Source organism: Halyomorpha halys, unplaced genomic scaffold (assembly GCF_000696795.3).
Source record: "Halyomorpha halys isolate HHAL.00 unplaced genomic scaffold, Hhal_1.1 Scaffold977.1, whole genome shotgun sequence".
Classification (NCBI taxonomy): Eukaryota; Metazoa; Arthropoda; class Insecta; order Hemiptera; family Pentatomidae; genus Halyomorpha; species Halyomorpha halys.
Window position 1 is genome coordinate 289,465 of NW_027116440.1, and position 16,758 is coordinate 306,222.

Sequence of the window (16,758 nt, forward strand, 5' to 3'; positions counted from 1 at the left end):
ATATAAGATGAAGACAAACTGGCTTCAACTGGAGAGTTTTTGATGACTGCTACCAGAAGCTAATAAAAAAAAAAAAATAACGAAAGAGAAAATAAAAGTGCAGTAATTGTTGAAAGAGTGGAACTGTATTTGTCATATAATATTAATAAGAAAGGTATTAATATTATAAGATATTAGTGCCAGTATTTGACCATGTCTTTATTCAAGAATCGCAGAACATAGACCTGTGAATTAATAATAGATACAGATACATGGACTACGTCAAAGATTTGTGTACAAGAACTGAAGGTATTCCATTGTAAGATCCTTTTTGGCATATTTGGAGCAGTTATGACAGACCAAGATTGTCTTTGATAATTCAATCAAAACATATATGACTTATTTCAAGAAACGGTTCGGTTGCATATCATGATAATAATTAGGTTAAGATGGTTAGTTTGGTCACGTTATCAGAATGGACAATACTTAAATACCAAAATGACTGTTTGACATAGCTCCTTTCCAGAATAAGGTGTCATGAATGACCAATGTTGAGGTGGGCTGATGGATTAGCAAAGTGATGCCCTGGTGTGATCCATGAAGTCAGGAATTTGATAGCGGTCGTACAAAACCGAGACAATTGGCGATGGAGACTATAACCCGACACTGGACTGTTGCACTGTAAGACAAAAGGTTGGTCATCTAGTAATAATAGTAGCTGTAGTCTTAAGTCTTAGTACCTTCATACTCTGGTTAGAATAGATTGAGAATCCGCCCTTCATGTCGTAATTAATGTATAAGTATAAAAAAATGTCCCAAGGAAATTTTTAAATACTTTGAAATAAGTTGTGAATTAGTACCTAATTTAGAATATATCGCAATGCTAATTTCCAAAATTCTTAACTAAATATGTTTTATACTGTAGTTGGGAGGTTTTTGTAACTAAGGCCGCGATATCCTACAACAAAATTACAGAGTAGCACTCTAGGCTTTGAGGTAATTTATTCACGTTCTGGATCTTTGTGAAGTTCCGTTTGTCCTCTCTTTACATGTTTCTCTTATAACCTAGTTGAAGGTTCTCAAACGCTCCAGCTGTCAAGTCAAGAACTCCGGGAGGAGTTTTGTTTCATTGTTGTTATCAATTGTGGGCTTGGTTTGAGTGAATTATCAATGTTCCTTTGCTATGGCTGATATCACTAAGGCCGAAAAATTAGCTGCTGCTAGAAAAAAGGTAGTCTCGTATTTTAATTGTGAAGAATATGTTATAATTATCCTCTATTATTAACTATATTTTCCGGCTTTGTTGTAGTTAAAGCAGTTTCAGCAGAAAAATAAAGATGCAAATTCTACTGTTAAGTCAACATCATCCAGTTTGAAATCGAATTCCCCAGTAGACAGCAATTTTATCCCTAAGGATCAGCCTCAAATTCTAGACAATGCCAGCAGTGGAGAAGGACTGGTAGCTGATAACAGTAATGTTTTGCATCAGTCAGCACCAGTCTTTCAAGTTGATTGTCCTAAACAAGAATTAACTCACCTTTTTAGGAATGATGATAATAAAAATGAAAAATATGAAAGTTTTTTTGATAGTATACCATCTAAATTCAATGACATAAAGCAATTACTTCCAAATGCTGATACCAAAATAGACTCTGATAAGAATGAAGAAGTTAATGATCAATTAAGATATTCTAATGGAGACAAAAAACAAAATGAATATAATGACTTAATCACTTCTGTTGTTAAGGATGAAAAACAACTTCTTGTAAATCGTGTGGAAGAATTAGAACATCTATTATGGTCAGAAAAAAAAATTAATGCTGAATTTCAAACTAAGCTTGCAGAGAGTGTATGTTATTTTTATAACTTTATGTTTTTTAATGTTTAAATTTGAAAGAGGAATAATTTTCTGAAGCTTTTGTCAAATATGTTTGATACATAAGGGTTCATTATTTCAGCACAATCACATTCTAACTCTTCAATATGAGATTAAAAGGCTTAACGAAATGCAAAACCAAAGAATTATTGATGAAGTGTCTGAGTTGGAGAATAAAATGAAAGTTCATTTACAAACAATAGAAATTCTAGTTTCCGAAAAATCTGAATTTCAAAAAGAGATAATGCTTTTGCAAGAAAATAATACTGCAAATAATAGTAAATTATTTTATATTACAATTGAGCTATACAATTTTATAAAAATTGAGATTTTTTTTATTAGAAGATTCCTATTTTTTTCTTAATTTTAGGCAAGTGTGAGGAATTAGCAAGTCGTTTAAAGGCTTCTAGATGTCAAGTTCAAAAATTGGAAAAAGAATTATCAGATTATTCATCAAACAAGATACAGCAAAGCAATACTTTAAAAAATTTAGAAGATAATGTAAGAGAGAAGGATATTTTAATTAAGGACCTGATGTAAGTATAATGTGGATATTCATATATCTTTCTAATTTGAACTTAAATCCAAAATCTCATGATAAGTGTTATCTTACTTTTAAGACATTTATTATTACCGAGTAGTGCAGTGTTTCAAAAAAGATTGAGCAACATAATAAAATTAGCCATAACTTTTTATGTCATTTTATTAATCAAGTTAGCAAATCACATCAGTTATCGGACAGAACCATTGCATTGTGTTTTTCACTTACATTTGCCTATATGATTGAATTATTTATCAACAAGAAGCATTGTCTTCATAAAAAACTTCAATGAAAATAAATGTTTTATGAATTCCTGGTAATAACATTCGTTTTACCCTCTTAAGCCAACCCTACACCTATTTCTCACCCTCCACAGGACAACCATTAGGCATTACATCACGAAAGAGGAGTAATAGAGGCTGTGAGTCACCTCATTGTGTCAGATTACCTCCTCGCTCCCATTTACTTCTTCCTTGGGTGCTTGATGGTCTGTGCTCATGCCTAACATATATCAGCTATCTAGCACAGCTTAGAGAGTAGCAACATGCTGATGATTCTATCAGCAGTCGGGATTGATCTGAAATTGGAGTCAGGAATAAATTCATGCTGGTGAGCCTGAAAGCCACTGAATTTGTAAGCAACTGGATGAGGTAGTGTTCCCTGTCCATCTAAGAATCAAGGGAATCAGCCTATGGGTCTATCTGCCATTTGACACCATATCCCAGTGTCATTGCCATTTTACTACTGTATTTTTTTTTATTATCCTTGAAACGCGTTCTTTCCTATTATATGAGTGTCTTATGAAATCATCCTGGCCACGACACATGCTGCTTTATATAAGACTACAAAACACACTGATCACACTGAAGGTGCTTCTATTATAAATGGATACTATCAGTCTTTTATTGGCCATTGTGTTCAGGACCTGTATCCATATCGTGGTCGTAAAGAGCAGGATGGATGTGACCAAAGTCGATAACAACAACCTATAACTGTTTGGATCCTTCATTTGGCATCAATATGGATAGCTGTCTTATTGTATAATCATTTCAATATGTTCCTTAAACTGGAGTTATTTGTCAATTATCACCATCAGATATGTCAAAATAAGGCTTGGATTGGATTTTTTGCCTACTGATTTTGAATTCTTTCTTCCCTTCCATTCTTACTACTGATGATCTTACTCTGTCCTGTAGTCTGCCAGCTGTAGCCAATACCAGATCAAGTCCCTGATTTTAATCATTGATTCTTGAGCCCTTACCCTGATCCCACTGCTCCTTCTGAGTGTTCTTTATGCTTTCTATAGTGTGACTTCCAGTCCAACTGAAGATTTCCAGCCTCATTTCTATAGACTCTTGTGGTTATCCCATCCAGCTCTTTCAGGGATGGATCTTCTGGAGTATATTTGCATAGGTGCTGGTTTCCAAGACCTTGATGATTAGGGCATCTGCAGTGATTTTTGCCTTCTCTTTTTTTCTTGGTAAATATAATCCTTCTGGGAAAAAAGTATCCCCATGCCAGAACGATTTTAGGTTTATGGAAGCTATTCTTCCCTGATGAAAATATATATTATATAACACTGTTGACAAATAGTTATCTCTATAAATTGCAAGAAGAGAGATTTTTTAAAATGGGTTTTTTCCCTTTAAGCAAATTTTGGGTTAATATTTCCTTAAAACAAATAAATTTGTCACCAGTTGTGGTGGTTTTAAATTTTAAGAGTATTGTATTGTCTTCATTGTATGATCCATAGACACAGTGAGTCCAAATCTGTAAAACATAATACATTCTCATAAAGGTAATCATTGAAATATATATGATTTATTTCACATTTGTTTCTAATTAAAATCCTCTCTTTGTATTTTTATCATTGATAAATTTATGAATTTACAGGGAGAAATTAACTGATGCACAAAATGAAATTAAGGAACTTAATAAGAGGGTTGATGTAGAAACAATAAATCAATCTACTTTAAAAAAAGATGTCATTGAAATGGAAAAACAATTATCAATGGCTCAGATTAAACTGACACAAGTAATCATTTTTTTATTTTTTGTTAATTATTTTTTAATTCTTTATATATATTTATTTAAATCTCGTTCATTAAATTTAATCTAATACACATTAGTTGGGGCCGGAAAATGGAAGTGACATTTTTAAGGAACATGAAAAACTTAAAGCTGATTTAGAAATTGCACGAAAAGATACTGAAAAGGCTTGGGAAGAAGGAAGGAAATGTGAAACTGAATTGAAACAATACATTACCAATCTGAATACACAAGTGCTACAAGCTAATGCTAAGGTTGTACATTATGATGATTATTATTGCCCAATTTATTTTGGTAAAATATTTTATTGTATAATATGATTCCTATTTTTTCGTACCTACATAATATTTTTCCACATTATTTACAATGACTTTTTATAATTTTATAATAAGTTAGATGAATGATTTTTTTTCCAATTCTCAATTGATAGTCCATCCCAAATGGAGTTGTTTCTTTTTATACTTTGTGAATCCATTTATTATTCCTATTCATTTTTGGTTAGTGAAAGTGTTTTGTGTATTGAATTATTAAAATTAATTATTTAATTTATTTTTTTTCAATGAAAATATTTTATTTACTGTCCTTATCTTTTTCTTTCTCATTTAAAATTTTATAATTACGTATTTCCTATATATGTTTTTTATAAATTAATTAGATATAATTCTTCATTTTTTTTTCTTAATTTTAGTGTGAAAGTGCTGAAAGAGATAAAGATAATATTTCATTGAGAGCAGACATGCTAGTTCAGCACATTTCAGATCTTGAGAAACAGTTAAACCATGAAAGAAATTTGAGGGAGGCTATGAATGAAACAGAAGTCATTCAAAAATTAAAGGAACAGTTACAACAAAAGGAACAAATTCTAATTGAAAAAGTATGATTAAGTCTATTTTGGATTGCTGACATTTTGAATACTATAAAAATAATTAACAATATAAAATTTTATTATTTAATAAATGAATGGAATATGGACCGGGTGCGGTAAAAAAAAAACCTCAAATAGTAGAATTATACTATTTTATTGAGCCAACGTTTCGCCCCACGTTGCAGGGCTTCGTCAGGGCTGTTTTGACGGCAGTCAAAAATAAAGTGAATTCCTTTATTATTTAATATTTTTAGTCTCTACTAGGTGGATAAAGTTTTACATTACATTACATTAAGTAGTATGTACAGGACTTTGCTATTTCGAAGCTAAAATTGATCTGTTTAATTTTACTTTATTGACACAAACTCATTTAATTTGTGTGTTTCTTGTAAATATATGAGCTCTTCAAAAACCTGATTATTTTCTATATTGTGTTCTTTATCCTGTTTTCACTACCATCATAGCTGATATTAAAGGTTATGATAGTCTTTAAATTTAATGAAAAAGCTTTTGTGATTTAGATTTACTTAACAATGAATCAATTAATTGTATAGTTAAAAAATTAAATTATCATATCCGTTAAATGACAAAACATGTTGGTAGGTATCTTTTTCACTACTCTTCTACTTCATTCTTCCAATTAGTTACATTTTCTTCTCCTCAAACAAGTTGATAATATTGAACTTTATTTTGAGCATTAATATGGATTCAGGAGAATCAAAAAGAACTTAGTAAGTTGAATCATAAGTTCATTGAATGACAACCAATAAATTTATTCTCATTGTAACTTAGCTTGAGTTTGAATTTTTATTTATTTATTTTGGCGCATTCAGTTGAGAATAGAAGGAGTTGTTTACAATTTATATCATGGTTGAGATATCGATATTCATACTATCAATTTGCATTTATTTAAATGTAAATGTTCTTTGATGTTAATAAAATCTATTAAATAAAACTGTTAAATTTATAATTTTTATTACTTATTGAGAAGATAAAAAAACTTATTAATGATTCTACCTAATTTTTTTTATACCCTTGTTTTAAATTCTATTTAATGTTTGTTATATGTATAATATCAAACTTTTCTTAAATAGGATAGTGAAATGAAGCAAGTTCTTGAAGAATTGGAGAGAGTTAAAGAAAAGTTAAGTGAGGCAGAACTTTGGAAAGAAAATGTACCAGATATGGGACTTCTTCAGCAAGCAATGGAGAGTGATAGAGTTGCAGCAGCCAGGGCAATAGAGCAGAATAACGCACTCAAGCAAAAATTACAAGAACTTGAAGAATACATAATAAAAATAGTATGTAATATTCCATGCATCTTTGATGTATTAAAAAAACATAATTTGAATTTAAGGGTCATAAAAATACTTATAGGTATACTCATTTAATAGAATTCAGATTTTTTAAAATTATTAATGTTGCTTAAAAGAAAACTCAAAACTGAGTTAGATTTACATGTTTTTGTTTATAACTAATCACAAAATACCATGAGGATTATAAGGAAGAACTTTAAATAAATAGAAGTTCTAAGGCATTCATAAGTTGATTGAAAATGAGTACCTAAAGTTAAATAAATAAGAGAAAAGTAGTAAAGACTGCATTGTATATGTGTAGTTTTTCAATAAAACATTGTGTTGATTAAATATACTGGACCAAGATGTTTTTGTTTCAAATTTAACTCTGTTGTTAGTTAAATCACACATATTTTTATTTTTAATGACTTTTCTACTTTGTCTAATTATATTATGATATTTATGTATTTGACTTTTAGAATAATGGTAAATTGGAATTAACTGAAGAGTTAGACAAGTACAAGCATATGGCTGGAGAATATAGACTACATTTGGAGAAGTATAAAAGTAGACAGGTAATAATTGGCTTTATAAATAACTCTTTTATAAATTACTTTAAGTACCAATTTTAAAGTTATGGCTTTATTTGCATTATTAAGATATGAATTTTAATAAGTTATTCAAGGCCAGCCATAAAATATATACCTTTCCTAATCTTTTTGTGTGCTCTTTACAATTATTTCTTTTTAATTATGTAATACTAAATAAATATTGATGAAAATGTTATTATTTAATAATTTGGATTTTAAATAAATTTCGTTATATTTTATTCTTGAAAATTAAAATATTTCTATTTATACCAGGAAAGTTACTTCAAAAATATATTGGGAGAGAAAGAGTAAAATTTAAAATTTACTAATAATTTTAACCTAACTTCGCAGGATAGTCTAGGGAGTATGGACTATCCCTGTGGAAAGGGAAATTTGGGGGCTCTCCCTGTGAAAATGTTTGTAAAATTGACCTGTCTAAATAGCATTTATAAACTATTTTGTGTTAATAATCTCTTTGAGTAATATTTTTGTACCATACATTGTATTTTAATGTAGGTTTTGAAATGTCCGAACTTTTTAGGTTTCGAATTATTGTCAATAGGGTCTCATTTGAGAGAGTGGATCACTTCAGATATCTTAGAGTAAGGATTAATACTAATTGAAAGTTAAATCTTCAAGGAAATGCAAAAATCATGGCAGCTAGCCTATTAACTATAAATGTATTGGAAATTAGTAAGTTTCCATCAAAATAATTGATTTCAAAGTGGTAAATAATTCTATTATCACATTTGGTTCCAAGTATACAAAAAAATATCGAAGCAAGCTTTAAACCCAAGAAATGTGTTTCCAACAAACTTTACTACATTTAAATTTATTGACTCTACATCTAATAATTAAAGGAAATAACAATATTAAGAACTTGTCTCAAAATTTTGAATTTTTTGCCCAATGGGGAAAAAAAAAACATCCAATGGTTTCACTTATAAGATATCATATTTATTTTTAGAATCTATAATATTTTTTAAAATTTGTTGACAGGAAATGAGAATGGTTGATTCAGTTACTCAAACCAGTTTAGTTCAAAAATCAGATTCCGTTTCTCAAACTACCTACCATGATTTTGTTGCAGACGCACCTCCTCATGAACCAGGTATTAATTATAAAGTAGAAGTATATGTTCCTTTTGTTTTTAAACATCATTATTGTAAGTTTACTTCTAAATCTCTCTCTTAGTTTAAAATAGTTTTTATAATGAAACATAATTTTTCGTGTAATCATTTTATCTATTTATCAATATTAGGGTGTATTAACATCAACTTATTAGTTGCCCAGTCAACAGCAACAGATTTGGCTTCCCTTATTCCAAAACCCCTCATAAAACATTATTATAATTACCATCTTTTATATTTACACTTCATTATTCACCCTTAAAAATAAGGTGAATTTAAAATTTTTTTATTATTTTACAATCTCTAACTTTACATTTGATTTGGTGTAATGTGTCAAATTTTTCAACTTTTGATTTGTAAATGATGTATAAAATATGAAAAATATTCCAGTTTCTGTGGAGACTATAGTAATGATTGAAAATAAACTTAAAAAGACTATGGACAAAATTGCCGAACTCTCTGATGATAAGCAGCGTCTTGAACATCTTGTCCTACAACTACAAAGTGAAACAGAAACTATTGGTAAGTACTCTATTTTTGTTTTTTCTTTGTATACTCTATTTTTTTTTTTTTATTGACTGTTTTGGTTTATAATTATAATAAGAAAATCTACAGAAGAGGCCATCAAATAATTTCAATTTAAAGTTGATCAATATCTATCTTTGTTTTACCTTTTTCTATCAGTTAAAAAATATGTTAACTCCTTTAATTTCATGTAGAGCCACAGTGTTTCCTTTAATTTTCTTTTTATTGCTCTTCAGAATTCAAATGATGCTTCAAACTATAAATTAAAACAAAATTTTCTTATTTGATAGTACTCAGACTAGGTTTCATGATTAAATAGCTATTTTTAGCTATTAACTAGAAATATTGATTACATCTTAATATGTCTTAACTAATTTTTCTCTACTTGAAGTAGGGATCTTTCTTGAAAGCAAGAGTTACAGCTAGAAGTCTTCTAGTATATGAAAACTATTTTGGCTAGGTTTGTTATGATGATTGACTTTCAGAAAGAAATATTTATAATTTTATATAATTGAAATATAAAATTTGGTCAATATATTTGTTGATTGTACTTCAAAGGACAATTGACATATATTAAAATGATGTATTGACATTTATATTTATTAATAATAAAATAATTATAATTAAGTTGTTTCCATGCTTTTTGTAATAGGGGAATATGTCACATTATACCAAAATCAGAGATCTCTATTGAAAGAGAAGGCTGAAGAGAGAGAAAGGCAAATGGCTTTGATAGCAAAAGAAAGAGAAGAACTTAAAACAAAACTTGATCAAATCAATACGCTCTTGGCCCGTTTTCCTCACAATCCTGGTAATTATAACAATTACTATTATAGCATTTTAATTTGTTCATATTTAAGATCTGTTCACTTTTATTTAAAAGTAAAAGCTATAATATAGTTTGAACATTTATTATAATCATTGGGACTTTCAGTTTTCAATTGATTATTCCTTGTCATCATTATTTACCAAAATCATCTAATTTTTATTTTATCTTCTTCTAGCATTTTATCACTTAGCTATAATTTTTCTTGTCCGTTAGTTTATTATTAATTATAATATTTCTTTTATCTATCTAACTCTTATCAATTTCCTATAAGATCATATGAGGCCATTTTTGTTTACTTCCTTTTCGACAATAAACCCCTAACATTTATAGTTAAATTGTGACCTTATTATATTTTTAAATATAAGTATTCTTTGTTTCAGAAGTGGAAGATACTACTTGCAAGATAAGCAGTTTACTTGGAGAAATTCAATGTAGTAGCATTGTTCAAGAGCAATCAGGAGCTCCTCCAACTTTTCATCCTTGCTTATTATGTTCAGGAAAATTGATTAATGTTTAGAATTATAATTAATCAATAATTGTATATTACTTACCATGTGCAATCCTGTTAAACATATTTTAGATATAAAAAAATTATGATCTGTATATAATCAAGGTATATGTTTGTATATACTTGAAAAATTGTATATTTATATACTATGATGTTAAAAGTTAAATTTTATAATTCTGATCAATTTAAAAAATAAAGTGTTGATAATATGTATATGTATTTTTTTAAATAAATCAAAACAATATTAAAAAGTTATCAGTGCTAAAAACAGTATCTCATATACATTATTGTTACAGATAATGTTTGAAAAATTAAATTTTTGAACTCATTATTTTAAAGTTGGAATTAAAAATTAAATTTATAATTGTGCAGTAGTTGTCGATTGTAGATTAATGTTAAGATAAGTTGGTGTGGTCAGTGAAGTTCTTATTGGTGTTCTCTCTGCTGACTATAAATGAATAATTAAATATACAAATAAATTTTGTTGTTTGAATTTAGTTGATGTGTAAATTAAATTTACTGGGAATAACATCTGTTTATAATAATACAAGCTGGCAATGAATCCAAAGCATTTTCTCTGAATTGAGGAGCCAGACTGAGAGTCATCCTGAACTTTCTTATTTATTGTTCTTACATATGAGATAGGTAAAATCTGTAAAGGATGTGTTGATTAATAGTCCGAATGGAATTAGGGTGGAATAACAGTGATGGGAGTGAAGAAGATTTTGAGGATCCCATTGAATATCTACTCTACTCTATCGTTCCACTTTTTTAAGACAAGTTTGTGTTATAATGCTCATTTTGTAAACCTGTAAACAAGGGTTTTATAATTAAATTTAATATTTTACAGATTTCATTACTCCATTTTATAATATTAGTAGTCTGAAAATTTCAATGTACAGATTAATCAATATAACTCTTGAGGATTAATGGAATATTAATAATAATGCCTCTGCAATTGTTATTACATTAAATGATTTAATCTTTACCCTCCAACAAACAAGTTCTTGCATACAATTGATCCTTCTGGGACCTTGTTTTTATCAAAGCTTTTAATTGGTTATGATAAAGGTGAGTCACTTTTGATGAAGAAACTTTCCAGTCATCTGCAATATTGCTTTCCATAAAAATAAAACCAAGAAGCATATTTTTAATTCCTCTTCTAGACTTATGAGTTTTTGAAACATAGGTGTGTGGATATTATATGTTTATGTATGCAAAAGTGAAAGTAATGGATGGAATCTAGTAAAATCTATATTAGACCAACTAGATAACAACTTGCACATTCCCTGGAAATTTCATAAAAGTCAAATTAAGGTTTCATGTGATTATGGCCAAACCCACATTTGACTAGTCAGATGCAGAACCAAATTTGTACATTGAGGTCCAAAAGTAAAATGCTAGTGAAAATTTCCTATTCTGAGGACATATATATTTTTCACTTTCTGCATGAATACAAAGCTTCTCTACCATTGGTATATAAATATAATAAGAGGTATGTTCAAACAATTTTTGGAAGGATTACTTTAAAAAATGCTGAAGATATTCGATTTTTAGTAAAACAGTGTTCTGTGAGTTGGATTTTCCATGTACAACTTGATAAAAAGTAACCAATCGTTTCTTAGTTTCATTTTATATGACAACTCTAATTAAGATAGCATCCTAGCAACAAAAATTAATCGAATTCTGAATAATTTCCACCCCCTACGCCATTTTAACGTCATATTTCAAAAATATGTATACTTTTTCGATCTGCATGTACGTGCATTTTTGTGTAAGAGCGCGAACTTTTTTTTCCCTCCCTTCTTTTTAGCTGCACTACCAAAAGATCATTAATTTATACAATACTGTTTATAAATCAAACTTATAAATAAGTCACTGAACACCATCATCATCGAATAATTGGTAACAGGAACAGAAATGTTTACATACGTCCCCTAAACAAGATGTGAAAAAATTGGACCAATGGAGGTATGCTTTCATGCATTGGCATCTTGCTTTAAAGTCTCTTGTTATACTTACTTTATAGCTACAAGATTTTGGCTGCAAAAGCTCTTTGAAAGCTACAGAGAGTGTGGAAGGAATTGGTTTCAATCTACATCACTTCATGAACTACCCCTATTAAAAAAGATTCAGCATGTTTACTTGCCATTAATACGCTTGCGTCTACCAACTTAAATTCGTAGCAAAAATGTCATATAGTAACGAATGAATCACAAGTCAGCCAATGTATTTACGTATTTTCGTTCAAAGAGGTGTTTCCGGAATACTCCAATTTCATTGATCTTTTGAGAATAAATTTGAGCAGTGGTTCCCAAACTGAGTTCCGTAAGCGATTGCCAGGACGCCGGGGTCATAATATATAATTTTGGAACTAAGAAGTAGAATCCAAATATATAAAGTGATAACATCATCTTCGCCTTGTATATGTGTATTACGATTACCACTTCCAGACCATTTAGGTTTAGGAATAGTAGCTTATACTTAATTAATCATACTTACGAGGGAACATTTGACTATAGCTGAAGTAATGAATCAGTCGAACTTATAAAAAGTTATATGAACTAATCCTTTTCATTTGGATTGAAGATATGATTCCAGAGTACTGGAAGAGTCATGTCATCTGCCCTCTACACAGGATGGCAATATTCTAGATTACAAAAAAAAAATAAATAAATCTGTACCGTTACAATCCATAAAGGGTCAGGGGTTCAGTACTTTTCTAAGTAAGTACTGTTACTAGTTGTTACTACCTCCAACGGTTGTTCAAGGAGGTGATTAGGTCAGAATCACGCTCGACCGCCAGATTTTTACCCAATTAAGGGTACCCAATTTAAGAGGCTGCGTGGACCCCAGGAGTGCTCCAAGAACCCACAAGAGTTGACTCAGCATTCTAGATTACATAAATTATTATTATAATTCTTCAATGCTATTTTATAACACTTTCAGCTTACTTACATCCCAAAGGAAACCCATCCTGTTGAAGGATTAATAGAGCTGGGGCTCTTCAAGTTTTTATAAGGTACTTAAACTGGTCCAGTGTCTATTATTAGCTTTGAAAATAATATTCCCCTCGAAGTAATGTTATCCACGTCAACAAATGCTTTTCCAGGCTTCGAATATTTGGGAATCCTCATAAGTCAGCTTATCACGCCAATGAAAATATTGCTCTACAAGATGCTGTTTCGTACTGTTCTCATGTATGACAAGGCAGAGATAGAAGCGTGGTCCCTAACAAAGACAAACAATGAAATCCTCAGATTCGTGAGAAAGATTATCCGAAGAATATTTGTTTCGATCAAGGTTGTTAACCATAGTATGAGACGGAAAAATGGGGAACAATACCATTAAACTTGGGCATCTTCGCAGGACTAGGCATGGTCATAGTATGATATCCTAAGATGAATTCTTTTGGGAAACCTTTACTGAGCCAGAGATTAAGGCAGACCTAAACTTGACTTTTGACTTAAAAAGAGTAGTGACAAAGGACTAGGAGACCTGGCGAAAGCTTAGTGATGAGACCAGAGCCCACATCGGGTCGTAGTGCCACCAACGATATTATTTCGAAATAATATCATTCTCAAACTTATTATGGAGACAATTCGTAAATACCAAGAACTGTTTTGAATAGGGACAGCTTTATAGCTTATAATCCGAAAGTGATACTTGTCACAATATGTATCCAGTGATCGATTAATAACTAAGGCAACACTTAGCTCTTGAAAGGAACTAAACTTACTAACAGACCTTTTGGTGGTAGCCGCAATACAAAGAACTTCCATAATTGTTCTAAAATTTCTGAATATTCATTTAAAGGGACTAAAGTCTCTAAACTATTTATCGGTTCCAGGGTAAAAATGTATTACTATTAATGTACTCATTAGTTTTAGGTTATAAATATAATAATAAGAAATTCTATTCAGCTTATTCATTTATTCAGCGTCAATACTATATGGCATTTTACTAAAAATAATCTGACGAATGGCGAACTCTCGAAACTTGAAAGCCTTTGATCTTGTGTGCCATTATTTTCCTGAAATAGACAGTCGCTATCTACTGTAATTGTAAAATACGGTAAACAATAGGTACCAGAGCTTTTTCCTCAGATGCTATGCAATAACGTTCTGTGTTTAATATTATATTCTCCATTTTCCCTCTAGCTGTAGAATGGTGTTTACATTTACATCAAACCCATTCCATATAAAAGAGGACATAGGGTTGGTAAATATTGCCTGCATTTCAATGAAAGTGTAAATTTCGTAAAAATAATTTTGCCCTGTAAACATAGAGACCATTAAAATTGATGGTGAAATACCATTAGGTACAAATGTATAAACATTTATGCATACATTGATGTTATTATAGAAAAAGTAAAATCGGAATATGGGATAGACGCCAATTCCGATTGGAGGCAATCACCAATATATATTTAATTTGAAGTTAATGTTTGATGTTTAAATGTTTGATAAGCTATTATTGAATTAATTTATGATAAAAAAAATATTTTTAACATATACATTATTGTTCTCATTAATCTTTGTATGAACTGAATGTGAAATATAAAAATCTTCACATGACATTTCTTGTATGATTTTAGTTTTTGAACTTATTAGCTACACTGTTTGAAACCTCTAGTCTGAACATAATAAAGTATTAGTAGCCATGATGGATGGCGGAGTTAGATGGAATAAATTTATTAATATTTATTTAGTTATTTTTTATTTATTTATTTTTTTTTAGTGTCAATATGTAGTAAATAACTTATGAAACTAATGTGTCGAACTGATGAACCTTCAACAATTTTACTTTCCTCTTGACTTCTGTCACTGTGCTCAGTTTTATCGTTTAGATATTATTAAAATACTATGTTTTTAAATATTATATTACATATTGAAAACTTAATGGTTTATAGTTAGTGCTTAAACTATTACATCCTACAGTTCAAGAGTTTGTGATGGATCTTACAAGAAAATCAAGCTAGCTACATTTTAACTTCAAATAATTTTACACCATGGAAAATATTAGGGATGAAGATAGAAAACGCCGATTACGGCTGTTAGAAGATAAAATACAGGATCCAAGAAGTGTTGCTAATGTGGATTGTCTTTTGGTATTTATTTTTGAGTTTTTCTCTTACTGTATTTCATTATTAAGATTAATTCTTACATCAGATTTTTCCGTATTTAAGGATACTGTGCAGGCTTTGGTTGCTGATTGTGACCACCCTTCTGTCAAAAGAATGAAAAATATTGAAGCTTATATGGAACGATGTAGGTATTGTAATATAAAGTTTATTGTGGTTAATTGATGGTCTTATTTCTAGTGATTTATTAGGTATTAAATATCTTATTTTACATTACTTCCTTAAAAAGATGGGGTATTATTAATTTTCTAAGCTTGTTGAATATTATTAGAAATATTTTTGGCAATGGGTGAGTTGCACAAATTTATTTTTAAGAGGCCTTAGTATTATTGTTATTTATCTAGTTTTTGAGTGCTGAAAATTATGGTTTGTATTCATGTTGTTTTTTCAGTTAAGAAATTTTTTATATTTTATTTATTTGCAGTTTGTAAGCCCGACTACTTCTAACTAATATTTGTTCTAGTACTGTTTTCACTCAATGGGTTACATTATTTTTTGAAGTCTAAAAAATATAGCAACTTTATTAAATTGTATAGGTAATTGTGATTTAAACCTTAATATTTACAGTTATTAGGCTTGATAAATCTATGACTTAAAAATAACTGTCGGTTTTGACAAAATGAACTGGTTAGTATAAATGGCAAAACAATGAACTTTTATAGTTTTTAAGTTTAAGCAATGGAAGTATAGCTATGCTATGCTATACAGTCACAAAGTTAATAATTTTTTTACAAATTATGTACATCATAAAGTTTTTATTTTATTTAACATCCATCTTTGCCGAAATGAAGAAAATATATGTTCTTGCAATATACCATAGAATTAATATTTCAATTTTTAATATTCAATTCAAATACTTACATTATCACCATACAATTTTAGTAAAATGCTTGTTTTACCATCTAATTTTACTCAGTATAAGTTATTTGTACATTAACTTAGAATTTTCTACCAGTAGCATTGTAGGCCTATTATGTAGTGATAACAGGTATCGACTTTTATTAATTTTGGATGTCTCTTAACTACAGATTTTCTCTCACCGATTTCTTCAGACCTCCCTACACCTCTTCTATAATAAACATTTTTAACAATGTGAAAATAACAATTATTTATTACCATTCGAATGAATTATAAATATATACATTTTTTTAAAAAGTTTCATTTATTCAAATATTATTATTTCTTCTCATTTGACTTTATTTTCTTATAAACATAATACGGTATTTATAACAAATATACAGTTTTCCTTCTTTTGTGTTGGGAAATTTTTAAATACTATTACTTTACACTTCTTAAAAAGTTTGTTCAAAGAACTTGTTTCCATGGGTTAAGAAAAGTGGGAAACTTCACTTTTTTATCTTAGTAATTCATTATATATTTTTAGTGTAAGCATTGAGAGTTAAAGTATGTTTATGGATACTGTTTTTA

General features: G+C 29.3%; 2 protein-coding genes across 3 annotated transcripts in view; both read left to right on the plus strand.

Annotated features, from left to right (window-relative positions):
* Positions 1-1,056: 1,056 nt before the first annotated feature.
* LOC106687536 (Golgi matrix protein 130 kD) lies at positions 1,057-10,400 on the plus strand. The gene is made up of 13 exons (XM_014431484.2): positions 1,057-1,210; positions 1,289-1,828; positions 1,938-2,133; positions 2,226-2,391; positions 4,290-4,431; positions 4,526-4,699; positions 5,134-5,319; positions 6,405-6,611; positions 7,085-7,180; positions 8,195-8,306; positions 8,716-8,847; positions 9,503-9,661; positions 10,060-10,400. The coding sequence occupies exons 1-13, from the start codon at positions 1,163-1,165 to the stop codon at positions 10,194-10,196; spliced, it is 2,295 nt and encodes a 764-aa protein (XP_014286970.1). The 5' UTR covers positions 1,057-1,162; the 3' UTR covers positions 10,197-10,400.
* Positions 10,401-14,840: 4,440 nt separating this feature from the next.
* The window catches only part of Rok (Rho kinase), a 37,835-nt gene continuing 35,917 nt past the window's right edge, over positions 14,841-16,758 (plus strand). For both annotated transcript variants that reach the window (XM_014431486.2, XM_067053240.1), the window contains exons 1-2: positions 14,841-15,297; positions 15,376-15,457. In XM_014431486.2, the coding sequence (XP_014286972.1) occupies positions 15,199-15,297; positions 15,376-15,457 (181 nt within the window). In that variant the 5' untranslated portion in view covers positions 14,841-15,198. The remainder of the gene's footprint in view (positions 15,298-15,375; positions 15,458-16,758) is intronic.

Coding starts and splice junctions, on each gene's coding strand:
- LOC106687536 (XM_014431484.2), top strand. CDS start 1,163: ATGGCTGATATCACTAAGGCCGAAAAATTAGCTGCTGCTAGAAAAAAG. Junction 1,211..1,288: donor TAGCTGCTGCTAGAAAAAAG/GTAGTCTCGTAT, acceptor GCTTTGTTGTAG/TTAAAGCAGTTTCAGCAGAA. Junction 7,181..8,194: donor AGAAGTATAAAAGTAGACAG/GTAATAATTGGC, acceptor ATTTGTTGACAG/GAAATGAGAATGGTTGATTC.